Genomic DNA, 23,078 nt, shown 5'->3' with positions numbered 1-23,078 from the left:
ACCTGGTCAAGGGGGTAGGTTTACAGAATCATGACTCTTTGTGAGAACATTCATTCCAAAAACATTTCCCATTTACAAGTCAGCAACTTATAATCCTCGCATAACAGGATTAACCACTTTAAGCAACACACAAACCTATTCACAATACATATTATTAAGGACTTGCATAAAGAGCGTAAAGAAAAGTTTGTGTGTGTGTTTAGGAATGTGGGTGTTTTGTTTCTTCTTTGAGGCTCGCGAGGGTATCCCTGGACAGTCTCAATAGGTGTAATAACTGTCGCCAACCCAAGAAGGTTGTTGCCGACATCGCGGCGCCCCAAATGGTGAATTATGTTGGAAGATGTTGTAAAACGAAGGTCCTTGTTTACTCACGTTCTGGTCTTTGAGTGCAGAATGTGTTAGAGAGTCAGGATTCATTAATATGGAACAGATGGCTGAAATACCATTAGCTTATTAGTGTTACACTGTATTATGATGAAAATGCAATCCCAAGTATCCTACCCCCAAGTCAAAATTTATTTAGGAAAAACTGCATTTAAATGATAATTTTACTACAGTTTTTGCTTGAACATATTAACCATATCTAATCAATGGCAAATGGCAAAATCGTTCGGCAGAAAAGGTGTGTTATTCTTGAAGAACTCCGTGATGTCAGATCTTCTCCTGGTCGTATAATCTCTTTAAAAATAAAAAGTCGTAACGTTAATGGTGTCTTCTTTTCTTGCCCATTACTCTGCCAGCTCCTGTTGAAGGCATAAAGCGCTCTAAACACAGTTGTAAGTTACCGCACTTCAGATTTAACGTTATCACAGCTGCTAAATATCACCCCTGTAACGTTAATATTCCGGATGCTTTACGAAATGCTCATTAACAAAAAAACGTTACACTGCATTAACAACAATAAAAAGTTAATAAACCTTTATTTATAAAACTGAAAGTGAGTACTGTAACACGTACCTCCACGCTGCAAAAAGTTAGAAGTGTAAGATGAGACGGTAACTTAACGTTATGCTGAAAATGTTGAATGCGACGGCTCCGACATCTATTTGCCAAACAAGCCAGGCAGCAACTAAGTTAACGTTACAGTTTGTTACATTTAACAAAACATAATTTACAAAGGAAGAGTAAGAACCATTCTCAAAATCCTAAATCCGACTTTAAAATGAGATTTTGATCGAGACTATCTTCGTGAATAATGGCGCCTGCTCAAGCACTGGTTTCGCGCCGATTGTCGACTGATCTTCTTGTACCCACAATGCAAAGCGTAATTTAAAAATAATATGGAGAAACACCTGTAAAAAGAAAATATGGACAATTCCTTTAAATTATTACGGTATATTGTACTGTATTTTTATGGACTTTTTTACAGTGTGCCCAACAGCAATACCAGCAGATGTAAAATCCTCGTTTTATCCCTCAAGGTCATAATGTTCTCTCAGAGCTCAGAAAGCATGTCGTGAAATGTGCATGTGGATGTAACAGCACAAAACAGGTGAAAGTCAAGTCCTCCACTGAGATATAATTGTCTGATGACTCTGTGAATGTGATTATATCTGATAATATCAGGAATTTCATGTTTGAAACCAGTCTGGGGACTGATTGCACTGTTAACAACTCAATCACTGAGACACCGACAATAATAAAGACAAATTATAGAAATAATGGTAACACTTTAGTATAGGAACAAAGGAAAAAAGAAAAAGCCCAGAAAAAATAACAAAACCCAAAATAATAACTGCAGTCAATAAAGCCAGTCATGTGTTTCAGTTCAGTCATCAGTACGCTGGTATCAAGACTACTTAAACAAAAGTGTTTCCTTTAATTTGTTAAATAAATATGCTTTTTAATTAGCAAACAACAACTAATAATTAAACCAATTTTAAACAATTAAATAACTAAATATTCACTCAAATATATATATATATATATATATATATATATATATATATATATATATATATATATATATATATATATATTTATTATATATTATATATTATAATTTTTTTTTATATATATAAATGCCATGGTAATTTTACCTTTTTCATTCCATGTAAATAATATAAATTATTATTTTATCTTTGTTTGTGTAAGATAAATGTTGTTCCTTATGACTTTAAACCAGAAACATCACGAAGAAATAGATCTTTACTTACTGAAATAAATGGGACTGAAAAAAAAAAAAAAAAAAAATAAATATATATATATATATATATATATATATATATATATATATATATATATATATATATAATTTGCCTTTTAATTTTAGGATCATCACATGCCACCCCAGCTTAATATATGTTGCAAAATTAGCTTTGTTGAAAATTTGAGAATCATGTTGACTCTGACTTACTAGAGGGCTTTGAATAAAGATGAAAATGGGTGAGAAAATTAGGGTCTTGGCAAACCGTTTCATTTTGCAACATCGCCATCAGCTTTGAGCTGTCATCTTTGGCTCAGCTCTCATAACATAAGCCCTTTCCCTGCCCAGTTTCATAGTACATCCTCAGAGAGACCCTACAGTAAAACATGTGAGAAATTCTGCTTCAGCATTACAGTGAAGTGACTTTATAATTTAAAAAGCATTTATATATTAATCCAAACGGAAATCATAGTTTCCAGTTTGAACCTGTGTTGTTCAGTTTGTCTAAAAGCAAATAACTCATTTTAATTAAATCTAAATTAATTAATTGTTTATTTGCTTGTTCAAATAGTATTTTCACTTGTCACCAGAATGTTAATGAGCATAACTAGCTGGAAAATTATCGTGGGTTTATTCAACATGAAAATGTACATTTTTTTTCCCACAATAAACATATAAAGATTAAGGTCTTTCAAAGTGTTGTTCATTTATAGGAAGTAAACTTAATTAAACATTGATTAACAAAATGTGAAAATGTTACTTCCGTGTTATAGCTGACCTATCTTTCATTTATGTTGACATCAAGGAAAACATAATATTATTTTTACGCATTAAGCAGTATTTCGGTTTTGGTTTGTTTAAAGAAAATACAATAGGTATTAATGGGTATTTGGTCTTTATTTATTTATTTATTTGTTTGTTAATTTTTTATATTTAATTTATTAACATTAGTTAATAAATAAAAAAATCATTATTTAACCTAAAATAACAGTGAAAATACTTCTAAATAATTTGTTAATCCTAGTTAATGTTGGTTCCTATATTTACTAATACGTTATTGAAATAAAACAAAAGTTAATGTCACTTAATGCATTACATATAGATAATAAATATATCAGATCGCTGCCTGCATTCAGCAAAGTCAGTCATGTGAGGCTAATGCACAATCAAATTTAATAATCAAATTAATGGACACATCTATCTTATGACTTATACAACAAACAAATGTTTTGTGCGGGACACAGAGAAGGAGGCGGCGCGGCAGCCTAGTCACTCCATCAAAATGCGCAAACGCGCACAGACAGCCACGGCGCACACACACACACACACACCTTTGGTCTGGTGACGGCGCACCAGGCTACAGTCAGAAAACATTGCGTCAGCAGTACAGCTTTAAAGTACAAAAACAGCTTATTCGCTCCTACAAACTGCTAGGCGCACACACCGACACGCAAGTATACTAGATGCTAGTATTCGGGAAGCGCGCGGATTGAGTGAGAGCGAGTAGATCACGTGACATGAAGCAAGCTCGGTCTCTGCCTCAATGTTGATAATTCAAGACAGCATGAGAACTGACTGCGCATGCGCAAATCTACATAAACTACGTTCTATGGACCAAAGAGGCACCGCTCACCTCTGCGGCAATGGCCATGGCTTTTGAATTTCCTGCATGAAACAACGGTTTTTAGGAGCAAACATTGGCAAAATGAGTATATTATGTGTATTCCTAAAAGTTTTTGTTACAAAAAATAATATTTGGAATACAATTAATGCAACTAATAATGTGGTGAATTAATAAAGCTCTTGGAATTAATAAATGTAATGTCAACATTTCCTTTGGTGAGGCACTGCCTACCCTGCCTACCCTGACCGCACGTCCCTGATATATATATATATATATATATATATATATATATATATATATATATGTGTGTGTGTGTATGTGTGTGTGTGTGTGTGTTTGTTTGTCTATCCATCCAGGTGACATTTTTTCTCTTTCTCTCAGTGTATGATGCAGTATGATTCTCTTCAGATCTATGTTTTTTCCCTTAATGTATAATTGGTTGAGTTGTAGTGACCATCATATGTCACAAAAGCAATTGTCATTTCATCTGTTGTTTGTACATGTATATCCGCAGTACACTTTATGAGTGATTTTTGCAAAAACTCAGAAAAAAGCACATACCACTGTCACAGAAGCATTATCCCACCCGTCGTGTGGCATATCTCAAGAAGAGAAATGCAGAATGTCTCATGAACCACACCACAGCCGTCGCCATGGCAACAGCCTCGCACAGTCTATTACAGTCCCAAATGTACTCGCTGAAATCGAGTGGATAAAAGACCGCATAAAATTACAATGAGCACATGCGTTCAGATGATTAGGAATACCTGACACTTTAATTTTACCCCTTTATGAGAGCTGTGTTGTAACATGCTGAATCTATTTTAAGAACATGTCTTAATGCCTTCTCTGACCCATTTAGCCGTGGGACTGACGACCTGCCCAGAGCCCGTGATCCCAGCCAATGGCATCAAGAACGGCGACAGGTACATGGTGAACGAGGTTGTGTCATTCAGCTGTGAGCCGGGGTATGTGCTTCAGGTGAGTTGCTGATTATCCGCAGCCCTGACACAAAAATACAACATGCTGCACCTGCACACGGGTAGAAAAGTGCCAAAAATAACAAGACGGAGAAGCTGTATAATGTGATCTCTTTTCTTCCAGGGAAATTCTCACATAACATGTATGCCGGGAACCGTGCGTCGCTGGAACTACCCCCCTCCGCTCTGTATCGGTCTGTTTTTCTATAATAATCAGATTAATAAACCAGATTCTTTTTAACTATGTGGCCTTTTCATAGTTTTTAATATTCAAACACCCTGGGCATTTTATTTTATGTCTTCTTATGTTTCTTCAGCAAAGTGTGGTGGGACCTTGTATGATATGAGCAATGTGGTCCTGAGCCCAGGTTTCCCTGGGAACTACCCTGGAAACTTGGACTGCACCTGGAGAATCGTTCTTCCTGTTGGATACGGTGGGTGCACTGAGAGCTAATACTGAATCAACTGTCTGGAGACTACAGCTTCAAATGCTTTCTCTCAAGAAGTCTTTCCCCTTCATTTTCTACATTGCAGTGTGCTGGTACCTATGACCAGAGTTGAGAGAGAACTAACTTAAATAAAATAGTGAATCTACTAATATCTTTATTTTCTTCAAGGGATAGTTTATCCAAAAAAAAAAAATCACCTGTATGAAGTGCTTTCTTCTGTTAAACACAAAATAAGATGCTTTGAATAATTTTGGTAACCAAGCAGTTACTGGTAGACATTGATTTTGGTGTTTCTTATCTTCTCATTTTTTTTTTTCATCTTATTTTTTTTCCATACTATAGAAGTCAGTGGCTACCAGCAACTGTTTGGCTTCCAATTTTCTTTTTTTTTAAATATGTTATTTTGTGTAGAACTAGCCCTGACAGAAGAAAGAAACTATCTAAACTTATCTAAACGCAAAGTGTAAAGAGCACACCGCAGGTGCACTCAGGGCTTGTACAAATCCACTTTTAATGATGGAATAACGGTTTGGAATGGGTTGTCTCTATTCTCTTAATAAGTAATGGGCATTACAATCAATAAACCAATCAGAGTGTCATCTCCTATTCCCTTTAAGAGCGAGATGCGCTCTCGCCATGGTGGATCGCTAATTACATGGCGGAATTTGTTGGCGGAAAAGCTGAACGCTTCTCAAGCGAAGAAACCGATCTGCTCTTGCACGGAGTTAAAGCGCACGAGCAGATCTTCTACGGGACAAGCAGAAATCCACCAAAGTTTCCCGAGGTGAAGAAGGTGTGGGATGAAGTAGCAGTGCATGCTTTTAAATAGCTCAGCGCGATGAGTCAGTTAATATATATGTGTGTATTGGCACGAGTGTTCAACTAATAAGCCAATTTCATTCATCATTAAAAGCAGTAATAGGCTGAATTAAATAGGTAGCCTAATTTTAATACACGCAATGACTATCCATTATTACATTTTTATATTTATGTAGCCTAAACAATAATATTCTTTTACACTGTAATCCGTTTTTTTTTAAATATTTGGCATGTTTGTGTGATGCACATCCCTGTGTGTAATAAGCGAAGTCAATGCACACTGTTGACCCGCCCAGAGGCGCATTTTCTACAAACGCGCTCTTTAAATAACAAAAAAAATATTGCGCCATTGACTTTAGACTTAAGACCAGGTTTGAGCTGGTCTATGGCGCAGTTTATTTTCAGCTCCTCAAAATAGCAGTGCACCTGAACACACCTCTTTTTTAGACCCGCACGCCCATGGGCACACAAATGGGCGCAAATGCATTTGCTAATTAAACGGCGTGGCGCTGGACAGGAAAATGCGAACGGTGCCGGACAGAAACTAGCAAACACACTTGCGCTGCGCCTTGCGTCGCATTGCACTGGGTGTATGATAGGGCCCATAGAGGTTAGAAACAACTTCGAGGGTGAGTAAATGATGACAGAAATTAATGGATTTCCCTGGTCTTATTGTAAACAAATAGTAAACATTAAATTCATATGAACATAAATGATTCCACCTCTAATGCAAATTTAATTTTTGGATTATGTCACAGACTTCTCACTCTCATTCTCATTACAACTCATTCTAGTATGTACCCAATTCGACTTAGTTTCATTTTTTTCCCCTGCCAAATCCTGTAGAAATACATCACTTTACAGTAGTAATGGTAGGTAAAATGGCTTTAAAAATATAATTTCATCCTTTCTTCAAACTGCTCATTCTCTGTAGGGTACAGTATTTCATGTTGACTTTAAATTTTTCAGTGGCATAAGATTAAAGTTTTTCAGATGCAAAATCTGGTATTTTTTTCACCAACAAGAAGACCTAATTTTAGCAAACTGGATCATTCATGCTTTGGCAGAAAATAATTGTAAAAATTTAATTTTGTTCCAAATCAAAACACATTTCTTGTAATAGTATTTAAATTAGCATTCAGCTCAGTGCGTCAGAATGGTTTTACAACGTTAAACATAGAAATTCACTTGTGATTCATGAATGACACCCATTGAATTTGAATACCATCGGACATAAAATGATACTTCCCTTCCATTTGATGTTCTGCTACTTGACACAAGGGCATTATTTGGATTCATTTATCTCAACTTTTAAGATGTAGTTTGAACAGTCGATGCAAGTCTCTGAAGTCATTTAGTCGTAGCCCGCCTCACAGTTCAAATGAGTTGAGAACAAAAGAACCATTCTAGATGTTAACAAGGTAATTGCATGTCATTTAAAAAAGCCATTCACACTTATCCTGGAGCGCAACTATTTCTTCTACAACCCCCTCTAACTTGGAAGAAAACAATGTAACATTGAGATATCCAAAAGCAATTTTCTGCCTTATCGAGCAGCCGAAACACAAGCAAGAGCAAGAACCATCATGTTTGCGCTGTGTAGCAAAAATGCATTAGCTTTCACTGTTAACAGGCAACAATCATTTGAATAAGACACACAGATGGCTTTGCTGGTGCTGATTATAGCTTTTAGGACAGTCTGAATAGGTAGAGTTAAGTGCAGTTAGAGCATTGCACCGCATCAGAATGACAATAAAGCTAATCTTTAAAAGAGCTGCCCAAGGCATCTCAGAGCGATGCATGATTTCAGTGAAAGTGTCTGACTTGTTTGATTCTTTTGTTGGAGTATCATCCAACTATCTTCTTTAATGCAATGAATGTTAAGTTCAAATTTTGTGGTTGGAGACAAAGACAGAATAATTGTTGAAGATGAGGTGAAGTTAATGGTGCGTACTAGTAAAATTTTGCACTGGTATCTTTCCTGTGCTATTTCTTGGAGGAGCTACACATTGACGAATTTAAGTGACAGCTACGGAACCAGAAATAAACAAAACCCCTTCCACCCACCGAACAAAACATTGAAAAGATGGCAACTCTTGGACTCCAATTTACTGAAGAAGAAGAAGGAGAAGAAGAAGAAAAAGCTCTTTAATATTATAAACAACTTCATTAATATTAAGAAAATAAGTAAAATTACAACTTTAACAAGCAACCTGTTCCAAATTACCTCCTGATTATAAAAAATAAAATAAAAATGATGCTCTTGTGTGAGGTAAATAGTTCAGAAGAGAGTGAAAGGAGAGCAGCACATGTATGTAGAAACAGCAGTTACTAACTGGTTGAGAGTTTTATTTTTTGTTTTCTTTATTTCTTTATTTTTTTATAAACTGAAAAAAGATTTTTGCATCCATATTTGATCCATATTTTAAGGCTTGGAAGCACTGGTGTAGACTATATGCCTTGGTTTTGTTGGCTACCTTACTATGCAGTATGTATCATCATACATGCATCGCAGTGCCATATGTGTTGTGATACACAAAGTATCATGACCAGGCAATTAATATATATATATATATATATATATATATATATTCTAAATAGTCAGTACTGTCAAATGAATGCCTCAAAATATAACAAAATATGTTGTATTTTAGCCTTGAAAGAGACTTACCAACTTGACAAACTCAATCAGAGCTTATGTTTTTAGTAAAACAAAAAGCAAAACAAAAAACAGTCAGGGCAGAGTTTGTGAAAACTGTCAGTATGCATAATTCATTTCCGGGAGTCTGAACAGCATAGCACATAAGCACTGTCTGTAATGCAAGAGGCTAGAGATACAATAGATAATAATAATAATAAAAAAAAAAAAAAAAAATTGTGGATTTGTCTTGCTGCCCCCATCATTTTGCACCTTAGGTTTGCAACCATCTATATGTCTGTGTATTCTGTGTATGGATGTAGTTACTGTGAAGTCTTGTTACATTAGTACAAAGTAAAGAATTCATATTTAAAAAGGTCATTATATTTTCCCTCTTATGTCTTTTCACATACATAAGATTGAAGGTATTTTTAATGATATCTGAGCGATTTCTGTCCCTTCACTTAAATTATATTCACCATCAATACTTTAATGGTTCAAAAGCTTTATAAAAACGCAGTAAATATGTTCCTTATGAATCGTGCAGTTAAAGTCTTCTGAAGAGACACAATCCCTTTATATGTTACACACATATATATAGAGCACATCAGCACATAAACTGAAGCTCAAATGTGCTTTCTTGATATGCAAGAACAAACCTAATTGTCTCTTGTGCATAAAGCACGTATGTTTGAAAAGGCCCAAATTAAATCTTTTCATCACGCTATAGAAAGCACTTGTTTCTGTTCAGATGAATTGGATTTAACCACTCGATTCATATGGATTACGTTTCTTAATGACTTTTTAAAGCATCAAAGTTTTGAGTGAATAGACTTTCAATGCAGGGACAGAAATCTTTAATTTCATTAAAAAATATATTCATTTGTAGTTCAAAGATGAACAAAAGTCTTATAGTTTTGGAATGATATGAAGGTGAATAAACGAAGACAATTTTCATTTGAATAATTAATGTTCCACAAATCTGTGAAGCCCAATGTCAGCTTGAGTGATGCTGTTATTAAAGTAAAAAGGCACAAGCAAAATACTTTCGAAACATTCGTAAATCCGTAGAAACCACATTTTCACTAAAATATAATGCTGATAAACCAAATCTCTGGAGTCTGTAGGATAAAAGTCAGTTTGTTAGTAATATGCTAGTTCCCTTCCTGTTTTCCCACACTTTACAGGAAGCAAATTACTGTGCTAACATGGCTTTAAAAAAATTTTTTCACACATATTAACATGAGGGAAAAAACGATTTGTGATTTAGCAAGTTAACGAGTTATTGTTTAAAAATCCCTGTCACTTCATTCCATATGTAAATTATGCATACATTTCCATATGTTAATTATGCATATAACATAAGTTATGTGTCACATGGCCTGTTTGACTCCGCAGGAACACACATCCAATTTCTCAACTTCACCTCGGAGGAAAACCATGATTTCTTAGAAGTTCGCAATGGGCCGCACCACAGCAGCTCTCTGATTGGACAGTTCAGCGGTAGCCAAATGCCGCCACCTATACTGAGCAGCACTCATGAAACCGTCATCCACTTCTACAGCGACCACTCCGAGAACAGACAGGGCTTTAAACTCACTTACCAAGGTGGGTGACTTCCCAATCCTCTATTTGCATTCTCTTCTCCTGCAGACATCAGCCGTCCTTGATTTTACATTGACCCTTCATGTGGGAGTGACGGCATTTTAGTAAGATCATTGGAAATATCTAAAGATTCACTTCCTTTGAGATCACTGGGAGGACACTCCATTTTGCAAGCCGGGGTCTTGAAAGCATTTTGAAATCAATAAGACGATGCATTTGGATGTGCACTTGGATTCCACTCGATATAAATAACTTGCCATTGTCTGGTCTCCTCGCTTGTAGGTCAAACAGTTCTTCTCTCTGTTTTCTTATTCACTATAGTCTGAGTTGAAAAGAGCCAGGCACAGCCTTGATCTATGCTGCCAGACAGGCTTTTTTTTTGGAGGGGGGGGGGTACTGATGCCGTGTTTTGATACACAAACTGATGCAGGATTATAAAGCAGTTGATCATAAGCGCTGCACTTGAAATGCTGCCTGGAGATGTTTGTATGTTAGTTTGACAAGCTTTCTGCTACTTCACCAAACAGGTGATGATATACAGAGATGAGCAACACCTTGCATGTTTAACTGTCATAAAGGCCTTAGCATAGTGTAGGCACTTTTGTCAATGTTTGTCGTTTTATAGTTGAGTTGATTGATTTTATACATTCAGTTCAAGTTCAGTTCAATTCAAGTATATTTGTATAGTGCTTTTCACGATACAAATCGTTGCAAAGAAACTTTACAGAAAATTATGTTATTCAAGAGTAGCTTATCAGTGGTGACTGTCAGTTGAAAAAACAATTAAAGATGTAATCAAACAGACAATGTACACTATTAACAGCAATTATTAGCAATTATAGCTTGTGTAAATCCTAGTTACTACGGGATGTCAACCCCGTGGCAAAAACAGAGAAATAAATAGAGACATAATTAGCTTAGCTGCTGTTCAAACCAAGCAAAACTTATTTGTTTAACCAAAGCTAAAGAATAATAATCCAAATTTGATCAGATATAACTGTAGTCCAAGATAATGAGATGAATTATTTGAATGCCGGGCCAAAGAGATGTGTCTTTAATCTTAATCTAATCTTTAAACAGAGACCGTGTGTCTGAACCCTGAACATTATCAGGAAGGCTATTTCAGAGTTTGGGAGCCAAGTGCAAAAAAGCTCTACCTCTTTTAGTGGACTTTGCTATTCTAGGTTGCCACATTGACGACACCAACTGGAATGAGTGCAAATAAATACATAAAGAAATGAATAAATAAAAAAATAAATGAACCCAACAAGCAAATTTAGCTTATCACTTATTCCCTAATATAATATTGTGTTTTTCTTAATGTCTTTTTTTCTTATTATTCTTCAGTGAAGCATAAATATCTTTTTTTATGTTTTACAAAAGAAATTTGCATGGGTTTGAAATGGCATGAGAGTGGGGAGATAATGACTGAATGAAACAATTATTTTAATTCTTTTAGGTGGGCCCACTCATAAATATCATACTTCTACTTCCAGACATGGCTTTACTACAGATATTCAAATATTCTGTTTTGTTTTTTTCTTGTAGCATATGAATTACAAAACTGTCAAGACCCATATCCATTCCACAACGGGTATATCATCAACAGCGATTTCAACGCAGGCAAATCCATAACATTTGAATGCTTCCCGGGATACGTGTTGGTCGGCTACCCTGTGCTAACATGCCAGCACGGAATTAACAGGAAGTGGAACCACCCCTTTCCTCGCTGTGAAGGTAAAAGGAAGGGAGAAAGAACAAAATTGTAATTTTCCCTTTTGTCCCTGTTAGTATTTCTTTAAGTTTCTCAAGTTGTGTTGCGATTAGCACACAGTTATTTTCAGGACTCTTTGCCCACACTTTGAAGAAAAAAAAAAAAAAAAAACTTAATTATTCTGACTTTTTGAGACTTACAAAGGTATTATATTCTCCCAAATGTCTTTTTAACTATGCTCTTTAAGTGATGTGTTACTACTTTGTATTACTAGTACAATAAGAGCCATTGTGTTTTTAACACCATCTTTAAAACAGACTTTGAAGACCTGAACAGCAGAGACATATGCTACTGGGAGCTGTTCTAAATTGTAGCCTTGATGATTAGCGTGGGTAGTGTAGTGTGAAATCCGACCTGTCTCTTATCGATCAGTCGCTCAATGTGTTCCTCCTAGGCTTCCGTTTGCAGGGAATCTGCACTGCAAAGACTATTGGGCCATTTTTCTTTCTTTTTTATCACAACTGTGTTATTCTGTTGTGAACTCTGTGCCAGTATCTTCTATACAAGTCTCTTTTTTTCTATAAGCCTCAGGAATGTTCTGTTCTCTATTTAGTTTTTACTCTTCTGCAAAGGAAACTGTTCTGTCTAGATATTAGTCTTTAAAAGAAAAGATTTGTATATTTTGCTATTGTTTATGCACTTTGTGTTATCCCACCATTCAAAATTCTCCATACAACATTTCATAGTGACATCTGTAAAACTCAAAAACTTAAAATATAAACATGAGAAAAGTGCTATACAAGTAGTCAGTATGCGAATTATGAAAAAAATAACTCTGAAAATTCTTCAATTCTTCAAAAACAATATATAGATATAGTCATAAATATACATGAGAGTGGGTAAATAATGTCAGATAATTCCGTTATGGTTATGAATTTGCTGAATTCCCTGGTGTTTAACATTAGACATTATTCAGAAAGAAAGATTACTAATGCAGTTGTGGTTGAATGATGTTTATCTGCACACAGCTCCCTGTGGCTACAACGTGACGGCTCCAAACGGCACCATTTTCTCTCCAGAGTACCCAAATGAGTACCCAGACTCTCAGGACTGCACTTGGCTCATCACCGTGCCCCATGGTCATGGGGTTTACATCAACTTCACTCTGCTCCAAACTGAGCCTGTGACTGACTATATCGCTGTCTGGTGAGAGCAGCTCCATTTAACGAGTCGTTTGGCAAATATCAGCCTGAGATGAGGACAAGACAATTATTTAAGCTTTCAAACTAGACTAATGCTGCTATTGTTGTCATACATCAAGCAAATCATTACGCAAATCGAGCTACACTTTGTTTACTGAAATTTGTAGCCTGTTGTCACTGTGCAAAGCAAGATTTCAAGAAAAGTTCAGATGTCTTTGAAGTTGTAAAGCTTTTTATTCAAAGCATTGGGGTGAATTTCGTGAAAAACAGAAAAGAAAATAAAGCCTAATTTTATGACTATTTAAGAAAAATTACAAAAACAGTTAATAAAAAAAAGAAAAAAAAAGGTCACTTTATTTTAAGGTCCAATTTTCATTATTAACAAACAATTAATTATGACTTTGTCTAAATAAGCTACTAATTTGCTTCTGATTAATAGTTAGTAAGGTAGGTATTGGGTAGGATTAGGGATGTAGAATATGGTCATACAAAATATGTACTTTATAAGTACTAATTTAAATACATTTGTACTTTTTTTGTTTTTGTTTTTGTTCTCATGACAGATGTGTATGTATGTATTGTAGTGAATCAGCTCAAAGTGGAAATATTAATAATCAGTTATATCTAGTTATGATTATTATAAATATTTAGATCCACTGTAAGTATCTACTTGACCTCTCAGTGTCAGCTTTCTGTCAATTCTAAGAATGTTAATTTCCTGGTCAAGGAAAATAACTTTCTTACTGTACAATACTACTCAGAGCATGTAGCAAAAATCTGCATGATTAGGGACTTCAGTTATGAGCAAACAATGAACAATCTCAAGTGTGATACAAATAAGACTTTATTAACTACATAAACACTTAACTAACTAGTCTAACATATACACACACACACATGCATACAGTGGGCCTAGGAAAAAAGGTTAAAACTTAAGCAGTAAAGAGAAGAGAACTAAAAACATGAAGCTATCATACAGTTTGATATTCAGCAGATCTACAGCCTGAAGGAAACATCAGTTTCTTAGTTCAAACACACCTTTGTAAAAGGTGCATATGATACTTAATGTATCAATTAATAAGGCTAAGTTTAATACTTGCACGTCTCGCCTGTTTGAAAAAGACTCCTGATGCACTTTGGGGCTCCAGTTGGTCTGTGCTGAAGTGAGTTGATGAGAAAGACCAGTTTGAATCAGAGGATCTTGATGAATGGAAAGTCAAGGCCAAAGGCCTGGTGCAAGATTAGGGTGGTTTTAAGGCTCATAGCTCAGCACCTCTCCTGGAATTCCTGAAACTAAAAGAACCGCAGACTGCAGGCGGGTCACTGATGTGAGGCCTTTATGTTCTGAGAAGGTTCACACCTCTTTTAGGATGGGCTTGTCCAATGAGAAAGGCTGAAATTCCAAGCGGGAGGATGGAACTAATGAAGAGTCATACAACCCTTTGTGTGAATGCATGGCAATTGGCAAAATGGAACTTGAGTGGGGGTTCAAGAGAAAAATCTTCAAGATTCTTAGAATACTAATATATTGCTTATGTACCAACATATAATATACACTCTCGTTAAGATCATCGGAAGACAAATTAATAAATAATTAACATGGCAAGATTAAATATAGGTAAGATTATATAAACGATTTGTTCTATCATAAGCATGCATAAAACAGTCAAACTCGACAGACAATATACAAGAACAGCAATAATATACACAATGACCTAAAGATAATTTTTTTGTTTTTCTTATGAACTTATTAGAGAAGAGTCCATTTTTATGCACATTTTGTGTCTGTTTTTGAGAGACTTGAGATAAAAGCTGCTTTGCCACATTCCTGGGAGCCATATACTAGTGTTATTAGATGGTATGCCTTTGGATGCTTTGGAACCAGAGGCCTGTTCTGCTTTTTTGATGTGATAGTTGCATTTCGGGGGAAGGGTCCATAGACCCTCTGGTTAGATGAAGGGGTGTTAGATATTATTGTTAAATATAATAAATAGTTGTGTCTGACTGGACCAAATGCTACAGTATATATGTATGCATGTATGTATGTACCAGGAGCACCTTAAAAAAACACAGTAAATTCTGTGTGTGTTTGCACACACCTGGCGAATAAAACTAATTCTGATTCTGATTCTGACTCTAAAGATGGCTCAACAGGTTCTTGACCCAATTTCTTTATTTGAAACACCTTAATTTCTTTTACTAAAGTTACTGAAGTTACAGAAACGACTGAATGGAAATCTTGTTTCATTAAATCGTAGGTATTTTGTAATAATCACAGAGCGCAGAGCTGAATGCCATAATTCCCACTGAATAATCTGAAACAAGAGGTGATTAAAAAATGTGGAAATATACATCTCCGGCGCTTTCCCAGTAATATTGGCCATTAATCTTCAAAAGCCATTAAACAAGTAGGCTAGTCTGTTAAGTCATCATTTTTGCTGTTTTCGTTCAAGCTGGTCTGTAATGTAATGCTTTTATTCAAAAGTCAGCACAATCTCACTGTAAATGTGGAAGTAAATCAATTTCCTCAAACCACCTGAATTCCGAGGCAATATAATGCCGTTTAAAGGCAGGATCACAGGTTGTAATGTAATTTCAATGCGTGTTTCCTTTTCCAGGGACGGCCCAGAGCAAAGCTTCCCGCAGCTGGGAATTTTCAGCGGCAACACAGCCCTCGAGTCAGCCTACAGCACTCTCAATCAGGTTCTTATCAAGTTCCACAGCGACTTCTCGACAAGTGGATTCTTTGTCCTCAATTTCCATGGTTAGTTTTTCCTTCAAATGAAAAATGTTGCCGCTGAAGTGCAATGCATGCCATAATGTATATTCGAAACATGGGATTCAACTTGTTTTTATACTCTAAGGAGGCATGACTGCTGTTTCTGATGACATGACGTTATTTCTGGAGATTAGAAGAGTCCAAAATAGCTTTCCTTTGGCCTCTTTGATATCAGTGTCAGCATGCAGGCATGTTGTTGAAAAGCATATGAAAATCGGAATGTGAAAATGAACCAGTCTTTCATCTATACCTCCAGCTTTCATTTCAGAACAAGTCTGGCATATTTGCAAGTTATAGATATGTGGTGTCAGTGCAGCTTTTATTCTTGAGAGGGCTCCCAGTATGTCAATGCATAGAATTGAATGTTGTCACATGTTGTATGTGTAATCGATACTGTGAGTGGGTTGCATTTTGTGAAATGTGTCATGCCTGTTAAGGTGAACGAAAAGGCAAATTGCTTCTTTTTGTATTATTATTCATTTTTTTATTTATTGTTTTATTTTTTGTCCCTTAGCTTATCGACTCAAGAAATGCCCTCCTCCCCCTACGGTTGAACAAACAGAGATTTTATTTGAAGACCAGGACTATGAAATTGGTATGAACAGCTGTCCATTTATGCAATATTAAAAAAAAAATAAAAATAAAAAAAAAAGTTTAATTCTTCTTACTGTACCATGCAGGTGACATTGTGAGATATCGATGCTTTCCTGGATTTACATTGGTTGGCAGTGATGAGCTCACCTGTAAACTGAACTCTCACCTGCAGTTTGAGGGTCCACCACCAGTGTGTGAAGGTCAGTGAAGAACAAAACCTGTAGAAATTTGTGAGATATTTATTTCAATATGGAAACACATAATAAGGTCACACTTTAATTTTGGGACCAATTCTCACTATTAACTAAATATTAATTATGACTTTTGCCTCAGTAAACTCCCAAGTTGCTGCTTATCAATAGTTAGTAAGGTATTTTTTGAGTTTAGGTATGGAGTTGAATTAAGGGATCTAAAATATGGTCATGCAGAATAAGGCATTAATATGTGCTTTAAAAGTACTAATAAACAGCCAATATGTGAGTAACATGCATGCTAACAAGCAACTAGATAATAGTCAGAACTGGTCCCTAAACTAAAGTGTTACAAATAATATTTTACAGAAATCCAATGTTGACTTTTTTATTAGGGGCCAAGCACCGAAGGTGCGTAGAACCCTATTGTATTAGTTCCCGTTCTTATTATTATTATTAGGGGCCAAGCACCGAAGGTGTTTAGGCACCTATTGTATCAGTTAGGATTCCTATTATTATTATTATTCTTCCACTTCCGCCGCAAGTCTATGACAGCCCATAGAACCGATTGTGGCAAAGTTGTATCATTTGGCACACTGATAGAGGACATTCCCAACATTTAGTATAGCAAATTTGAAGTCTCTAACTCCAACTCTCTAGCGCCACCACTTGTACAAACTTTCAATATTTTTATGCTAATAATTTTTGAACTGTAAGCAAGAAAATGATTAAACGATTAAAAAATCGCAAGGTTTAGTTTTTTCGCTATTCTCAATTATTCTAAAAACCTATTTTTTCGAACTCCTCCTAGATAGTAAGTCCGATTTTTACAAAAATTTGCTCAGATCATCTTCAGACAATGATAGCAAAAAGTTATGGAATTCAAATTGATTTGTCCAACCGTTCTCGAATGACACGTGAACAAATTTGACGAAAACCACGCAAAAGTGCATGTGAGGCTATATCTCGGCAACGGTTTGGCATATTGAGACCAAACGTGGTCTGTGTTATAATAACCATGACCTGAGACTACCTTGCAGTGTTTCAATGCAGCGCCACGTAGTGGTCAGGAGATATGAAAAATGCTTATTTTTTGCTTATAAATTCTGAATGGTTTGTCCAAAAATCATAAAATTGGTCTTTGTTAGATTCAGGGCAACATGCCGAGTTGACTGATATCCAATTTTTCCATTTCGGCCATTTTGACTGTCGGCCATTTAGAATTTTGTGCTAAAATGCTGTATTTTGCATCAACGGATTGTTATGAAACATGGTATGGGTCATCAGCACAATGTCCTGAAGGAGCGTGAGAAGTTTCGAAACAGCGCCACCTAGTGGCGATCTTCTTTTTTTAAATGCTTTTAACTTTGGGTGTGGTAGACTTATTTTCACGAGACTCATCTAATTAGACTCCTGAAACCTTACAGAGTCCTACGATACCAAACATACTAGGTTTCGGCTTACGGTTGCCTAAAATAATCTTAAAACGGTTTTAATTACTCGTTCCTGCCGTTCGTCTGAAGCTTGCTTCTGTAGTGCTTGGCCCGTTATTGCTGCTTGCAGCTATATTTTTTTATTATTATTGTTATTATTATTTTTTAAACATTAAAAACTAACACTACACTACACTAAAAAACATTTTACAACATGGTTATATGCCATGTTAGTATATTATCTTTAACATATGCAGCATACGGAATTATGATTTGATATCTCATTAATATATTTAACCTAATGATATTTAGTGCATACTGTTATTTTTTGTTAATTTTTGTGACAAAAAAACAAGATGAAAGCTTCCTGATGATGGCAAAGTGACTCTTATGCAGCATAAAGCCTAAATCTTAAACTTGCCTAAACTTTACATGGTGCTATTTCCTCCAGCATGTGCACATCCAGTTTTTATTATTATTATTATTATTATTAATAATAATAATATTGTTGTTGTTGTTGTTGTTGTTAATTTTATGATAATACACAAATAAAGCACTTTATTACAGTAATGAGAATATATTTAATAAGTGGAGTTTCACAACACAACCAAAAGAAAGTATTCATGTAAATAATTTCAAAATGCCTGGAGGACACCAATCTAAAATTAATCTAAAAATAAAGATGTTGAATCATTAGTGTGATTCTTGTAATCAAAGCCTGTAAAATTGTAATCCATAAAAAGATGGCACTGAACACCCCAGAGGTTGTATAGTTTTGTTGTATGGTAACACATAGACAGTAGCCAACAGCTGTCTTAGGAGTGCAAGTAAAAACCAAACAAACAAAAAAAAAACATTTCAGTTATCCACAGCAAAGCTTTCAGTTGTAAATCTGAGCCATTTGGCTTGTCTGTACTTTCTGTACAGTGCCATGAAGAAGCGCTAGTTCTCCTGGTTTGTTTCCTCCACCCTTCCGCCCACAAAGCGGACTAACAAAAAGCTTCAACTCACTTTGTTGCTTCCTCAAACCAAGGCTCACAGCCCCTGAGGTAAATCCAGGAGAAGCACTGCACATGTTGGAGAAAGTTTTTCGGCTTTACTGTTTTTACTGAAATACTCTGGAGCTTGCATCTTGTGCTTTGTTTGTAGGATAACCACATTGTGATTTGTTATAATAGCCATGATTCCTGTGAAATACTATGTCTGTGCTACAGCTCAGTGTCCTGCAAATGAGGAACGGTCTGCCTCATCTGGTGTGATCCTGAGTCCAGGATTCCCAAAAAACTACCCCAATTCCCAGACCTGCTCCTGGATCATCAGAGTGCAGCCTGCCTTCACCATCGCCATTTATGTGGAAATGTTCCAGAGTGAGAAGCAGTTTGACGAACTGGAGATCTTTGATGGTAGATTCTATTCTATTCTATTCTATTCTATTCTATTCTATTCTACTAACAATAACACTTCATGACACATATATATGTTTGGAAAAAAAATCATTTGTGAGCCATTTTGACCATTTTTAGAATGTAAATGTTTACTATAAAAATAAAAGGTCAAACCAAGAACTGAGACAGAAAAGCTTTATATTTAGGAGGCATGCTTAAAGGAATATAGTTCACCCTAAAATTGAATTGTGCTGTTAATTTACTCCCCCCTCAGGCCATCCATTTTGTTTTCTTTCTTTTTTTTTTCTGAAGTAGGGCAATTAAGATTTTTTTTTTTTTAGCTGAAAATTTTGTCCTTGGTGTTTCACAAAAAGTCAACAGCTACCATCACTTTGAAAGTAAAAAAGATCATATACAGGCAACACAAAATTAATGAAACATTGAGGTCTCAACGATCGGTCTGTGCACAAAACTGAACATTATGTACTTCATTATAACCTCATTTCAGTAAAAGTTTGGATTCAGACCGAAGAACTGATTAGCTGCTGCCTTGCATGTGTGAACTGAGCACTTGAATGAATGGGGCAAAATGAAAGTTTTTATGGTTGTACATAGGGCTGTGCGATATTTTTGATCAATTTTGTGATTTTGATTTTAATCAATTTTGACACACAGAGACATGCTTTACAATCATAAATGCATACAGTATGAATTTGAAACATATTTCCAAAGGAAAACCAATTAGAGTTTTATAAAAAAGTTGTAACATGTCTCTAGAACAGAGACATGTGTTCATGTATTTTTTATTTTATTTATTTTTTCAATTTTTGCCATGCATAAGTCATAGAGATCATTGTAGCTTTTCCTTACAGTATGTGTTGAAATGTGTTGCAGTGCGTATAAAGTATGTACTGTATGTGTTGCAGAAGCAGCAGCGAGAGCACATTATTGTTACGCGAAAGCACATTAATATAATGTGCGAGGGTGAATCTCTCCGCTCACATTCGGATTTCCTTTGCTCTTGCACAAAACCAGACGCGCATGCTCAGATACATGCTGCTTTTGCCTGGAGAGAGTGCGTGCACTTAAAACATGTCTCTCCTCTCGCTCAAATTGTGTGTTGTGCCCTCACAACTCTCTCTATGCTCATGCGCTTGATATTAATTATTTTCACACCTTTCTATTTCTAACCTTTTCTGTTCACATCTTTCGCATATTTTACTGCATGCAGTGTGAACGCTCTGATCCGTTAACATGGGCTCAGAAAAAATATGCACCAGAGACAGAGTGTGTGAACCTGGCGTTATATAGGCATATGCCCAGTCTGTTCTTTTCTCGTGCTCCATTTAGGTGTGCTGCATTCTGTTTGGTTTGGATAGCATACTGCGGGAGGTTGGGGTCATGGAAAATCGTGCTATAAAGCCTTTTAGAAATCGGGCACGCTCAAATTGTGATTTTATGATGATTTTGATTAATCGCACAGCCCTAGTTTCACATTGAATTTTCATTTTTGTGGGAACTTTGCCTTCAATGGGTGGTCTGAATTTCACTCAGAAACACTGAATTTAGCACTCAGTTTAAAACATAATTTAGACAATGCAGAGCAATCTAATTACTTATTAATAGACAAGAGAAGTTTAAAGATAGTACATTGGTCAGGATTCAGTGTTAGTGGTTATGAAATGGATCATAAAACTTTCACATTTTATTATATGCATTTTAGAGAATTTCTGAAGGTCCTCAAGGAACCAGCCAAGTGACAAGAAAAACAGTGTATAGTAAACAGTTGTGATAGCTAGGTTGAATTTGGAAATGCTGATTTGATCAAAGGAGGCACTTGGCTTGAAAAGTTTGAGAACCACTGCTCTTTGACATTTGTTTCTTCATAAAGTCATGTCTGTCTTGTTGCTGCCCAACAGATTTGTGGTTTGCAATATTTAGCTTTACTTGTTGTTTTTGTGATGTTTTATTTACAAGGGCCATCTGGGCAGAGTCCGTTGCTGGTGGCTTTGAGTGGGAACCACTCCACACAACTGAATTTCACTAGCAAAACAAACCAGCTTTACCTCAGATGGTCAACTGATCATGCGACCAACAAGAAGGGCTTCAAAATACGCTACACAGGTTTGCTAAACATATTTCACCATTTCGTGTTTTTCATGGATGCATCCAGAATGAATGTAGAGTTATTCTTAAAAACGTATAAACAACAACGGACTTAATGAGCACAAAACCAGCAACACTTGTAGAAAGGAGAAATCAGAGAATAAAACAAAATCTTTATTCATTTAGTCCTGATAAAGGCAGGATCAGAATGTGTTGTCAAAGACAGAGGGTTTTTTTTTCTTTTTTTGATCCATTTGTTTGGTTCCACATTTGATGCATCCAGGCATTTAAATCATGAATACATTAACAATTATTTCTAATTAGCCTGTTGGTACATTTAATAGTATGTAATTATATGTGCCTCAGATTAATTCCCACCACTTAGCCCTCCAAGGTTGTTGCTTTGGATCCAAATGGGTCAATAAGTAAAAAAGTCAGCTTTTTGTTGGCCCTCATTAGGCTAGAACCAGACATGTCCTACCTTCAGGGAGCCATTGGGAAGTCTGCTGTAATAGAGGTCAATGATGCAGTAATGAATTTTGCTGAATAACTACCATGTTGTATGCTTCTGACCGACATTTCCACCAATGGCTAAACATGAAATATGAGCCGCAAAGCCAGCCAGTGGCCATGGTTACTCTGCATCTCTTCACCCATTCCCATTTCTCTGCCTCTCAGTCAACATTTCTTGCTCTCAAGTGTGTTGCCACATGTTTCTTGTTTATTGGATTTTGTCAAGTGTAGACAGGAAGAGAAACCATTATGTCATTAGGAGGAACTGTGATTTCTAAACCTCTGAGTGGCTACTGTGTTTTTAGATTTTTAATTTTAAATACTTACAGGAAGTAGGTAAAGGTTTTTTTATATATAACACTTATCTCTATTAAGCATCTTTGAGAAGCACCTTCAAGCCCCTCCTTGTTTTTTCCCACCTTTCTTATTCTGTTGGGCTTTCAGGGTAAAGAAAATTAAAATTCAGGACCACATAAGGTCTAGTTAATCACTCACAGCCAAGTCTAAACCTCTCAGCAGAGTTGGTGTGATGATGCATTTGATTTGATCTGTCTGAAGTGAGATTAAGCTTTGACATCCCTCAAGCTTCTGCTTTCCTTTTTATGATGGGTAAACTTGTATTTGTGTCACATCAAAAACAACATCTAATGATCTGTTCATAACCATCAAGCTGCAATTTCTTTTTATCTCAGAATCAAGCTTAAAAATGGTTTTAAAGACTCCATAAAATCCACGTTTGAGCTGTATTGCTTTTAGTCCACATCACATAGTTTTGAGTTCATCTAAATGGCCGTGTACCACCATAAAAGTTGACTGAATTAACTTAGCAGAGTTTTTCTTGTGATGAAATGGACCAAAAATATTGATTACTCTTAGATTAAAATTTCTGTGCAATAAAAA

At 35.8% G+C, this 23,078-nt stretch overlaps 1 protein-coding gene across 1 annotated transcript in view; it reads left to right on the top strand.

The window, feature by feature from the left end:
* Window positions 1-23,078, top strand: part of LOC132157446 (CUB and sushi domain-containing protein 1-like) — a 636,306-nt gene that overhangs the window by 564,136 nt on the left and 49,092 nt on the right. Inside the window, exons 38-48 of the mRNA XM_059566804.1 lie at window positions 4,633-4,751; window positions 4,875-4,944; window positions 5,068-5,184; window positions 10,055-10,264; window positions 11,810-11,998; window positions 13,004-13,181; window positions 15,796-15,941; window positions 16,471-16,551; window positions 16,637-16,750; window positions 19,389-19,577; window positions 21,537-21,683. Of these exons, the coding sequence (XP_059422787.1) occupies window positions 4,633-4,751; window positions 4,875-4,944; window positions 5,068-5,184; window positions 10,055-10,264; window positions 11,810-11,998; window positions 13,004-13,181; window positions 15,796-15,941; window positions 16,471-16,551; window positions 16,637-16,750; window positions 19,389-19,577; window positions 21,537-21,683 (1,560 nt within the window). The remainder of the gene's footprint in view (window positions 1-4,632; window positions 4,752-4,874; window positions 4,945-5,067; window positions 5,185-10,054; window positions 10,265-11,809; window positions 11,999-13,003; window positions 13,182-15,795; window positions 15,942-16,470; window positions 16,552-16,636; window positions 16,751-19,388; window positions 19,578-21,536; window positions 21,684-23,078) is intronic.

The sequence above is a fragment of the Carassius carassius genome, chromosome 14 (genome assembly GCF_963082965.1).
Source record: "Carassius carassius chromosome 14, fCarCar2.1, whole genome shotgun sequence".
In the NCBI taxonomy this organism is placed as follows: domain Eukaryota; kingdom Metazoa; phylum Chordata; class Actinopteri; order Cypriniformes; family Cyprinidae; genus Carassius; species Carassius carassius.
Note: the sequence above shows the minus strand (reverse complement) of the source record. Positions and strands in the feature narration are given on the sequence as shown.